The sequence below is a fragment of the Priapulus caudatus genome, unplaced genomic scaffold (genome assembly GCF_000485595.1).
Source record: "Priapulus caudatus unplaced genomic scaffold, Priapulus_caudatus-5.0.1 Scaffold324, whole genome shotgun sequence".
NCBI classification, from domain to species: Eukaryota; Metazoa; Priapulida; class Priapulimorpha; order Priapulimorphida; family Priapulidae; genus Priapulus; species Priapulus caudatus.
In genome coordinates this window covers 264,196-266,948 of record NW_014577385.1, presented here as the reverse complement: position 1 = coordinate 266,948, position 2,753 = coordinate 264,196, and the positions used below count along the sequence as shown (strand labels likewise).

At 47.6% G+C, this 2,753-nt stretch overlaps 1 protein-coding gene across 1 annotated transcript in view; it reads right to left on the bottom strand.

Annotated features, from left to right (window-relative positions):
• Window positions 1-2,753, bottom strand: part of LOC106809041 (large neutral amino acids transporter small subunit 2-like) — an 81,083-nt gene that overhangs the window by 1,282 nt on the left and 77,048 nt on the right. Inside the window, exons 8-9 of the mRNA XM_014811983.1 lie at window positions 1,152-1,301; window positions 428-515 (exon numbers count right to left, since the gene is read on the bottom strand). Of these exons, the coding sequence (XP_014667469.1) occupies window positions 428-515; window positions 1,152-1,301 (238 nt within the window). The remainder of the gene's footprint in view (window positions 1-427; window positions 516-1,151; window positions 1,302-2,753) is intronic.

The following is a 2,753-nucleotide window of genomic DNA, read 5'->3' as shown; positions in this document are numbered from 1 at the left end:
GCGCATTTTGCCTCGTGTGAACGCTAAATACCGGATTTCTTGCTACGTGTGAACGCGGCTAATAAGCATTTTTAGAACACTCCTCTATTGCAATGAGTGATTGGCTAGAGCTGCCTCTCAATCATTCCAGGGAGGGATGCTGACAGCAAACTGACCTATTCGCCTGCATCGACCTTGAGAGAAAAGTTTTCGCTCTCGCTGTGACACGACCGGGAATCTTCCCAAACGGGAGTAAACGCAAGATTTGTTAACCACTGCCACACTGCGTGTGCGTGCGTGCGTGGGTGCATGCGTGTGTGCGTGCATGCGTGCGTGCGTGCGTGCGTGTGTGCGTGCATGTGTGTGTGCGTACGTGCGTGTGTGCGTGCATGTGTGTGTGCGTGTGCGTGCATGGGAGTGACGCGAGGTGGGGACATTGTGGAGTATGTACCTGTGTCCTTGGGCTCAGCTATGGCCGGCAGAACAACCAGGAAGATGGAACCTAACGTGTAGAGGATCGGCCAGATGATGTTCACCTGAAGAACAACGAACGATCATCAAATCCACGAACATCACACAAAGACAACGTGGACACTGACCTAATAACAGCGGTGTTTGGTGAGAACCGAAAGACCCAGTCATATCGATATACAGTCAAATCCGACGAAAATATATAATATAATATCAAATCATACGAATCCTATATCTAAGAGTCAATCATGGGAAATGCCAAAATTGATATTTATAGACGGATATTCGTTCTATTGAAATGGCTTCACTGTATAACTACCACACAGCGGATATGCCCAAAGGTATCTTTTACACACAGGTGTCGGATCTAGAAGGAGCTTATTAACACACGCAGCTAGTTCTACGGCACTTTAGTCGCAATTTCAACTCAATATTGAGCAACGGTACCTACGGGCGAACACATTTTACACGTTTTTTTAAAAATACGATAACACATTTTAGATTAAGATTCAGGTGATTATTTTAGGTTTCTTACAAAAGCAGTATCATGAGCGTTTTTAGTAAAAAACCGACATTCCAACCACAGATGTACTGTAAGATTATGTATGTTCAGATATAAATCGACAGATATAATCGTTGGGAGTTGTAGCACCCCCCCCCCCGTCAGGCCCGGCCCCCTCCCCCGCGAGCAGCACGCGCACCTTGATTGGTCGCGGTGCGTCTGGCCACTTCCAGCGGAACCAGAGCACGGAGAATACGGCGAGGCCGATGGCGAGCCAGCAGACGAAGCTCACGTAGTTGATGAGAGCGTAGATCTCCGACGAGCCGAGATACAACAGCGACAGCAACCCCTGCAGGAGAACAACGAAAACAACGTCAGAGCCGCGCGTGCGCGCGAGGTGCTTATACGATTACGCGCAGCGCGCTCTATGGGCGCAAAACGGCGACGATGCACTGTCAGTCAGACACGAAGGGGGCGGGGCCATAGTTTTCGCTAAAACTGTTTATTGCTGCTCAGATAGGATCAGAGAAATAGGATACAGATATCTGAGCTAGTATACTACACAGCATATATATATATATATATATATATACACTAAATACATACGGCGTACAAACATCCAATATTACGCGTGCCCACCAACTCGGAGAGAAATTATGCTTATTGAGAAAAAAGGAGGAAATTTGTCAATGTGCGATTCAGCCGTCCCTATTTCGTTTTCTTGTCCTCTGGCAGTACAACCATCACCTTCTGCAACGCCTTGGTGATTCCATCTGCAACGGAAATCCGTGGTTGTTAATTGATACGCTTGATTATTAGAGCTACTAATCATAATACAGGATATGAATTAGGTTGATAACGCAATAGCAACTAGTTAGCAATCGCCATATTCTTACTATTAAAATACAATAATTTTTTTTTAATTGTTATTATTATTATTGTTATTATTATTATGAACAACTGCCTTAGAACAGTTTTTCTAATGAGTTGGGCAAAATATTTTGAGCAATGAAATGGCGTGGCCGTCAGCAATGGTAAGCAACATAAGTGCTGCATTAGATCGTTTCGACACAACCGCTACGCTAATAACCACACGCTACCGTGACTGTCATTGGCGAGGGGGCGCCACCAACACCGCGAGGCGACGCCACCAACACTGCAAGAGGGCGCCACCAACACTGCAAGGGGGCGCCACCAACACTGCAAGGGGGCGCCACCAACACTGCAAGGCGGCGCCACCAACACTGCAAGAGGGCGCCACCAACACTGCAAGGGGGCGCCACCAACACTGCAAGAGGGCGCCACCTACACTGCAAGGGGGCGCCACCAACACTGCAAGGGGGCGCGGCCGGAACTACTCACCGATGAGGTTGCGGATGACGAGGGGTTTCGTTATCTTGACGAAGATGAAATAGACAGGAATGCCCGTGAGCATGATCAGCGCTCCGATACCTGCAAAACGAGCGCGCTCGTTAACATCGTTACAGCTCGTTAGCAATCGTTAACGTCCGTCGACGGCGGAATCAACCGGGGGAGCGGACCTTGGATATCGTTATCAGGCTAGATCAACTTATATGTGTTTTAACACGCACGCATGCTAGTGTCAATCATGTGGCACTTTGCAGACAATAGCCTCGTTCACACGAGACCTCGTATTTATGAAATACGGTATTTGCGAAATACCGAATCTGAGACAAATACGCGGCCGAGCGTTCACATGCTGATTAAGCTGCTTTAAACAATCAAGCGAACAATGCGAAATAAACAATGCAATGCGCACCAACTGCCGATAAAATACGTA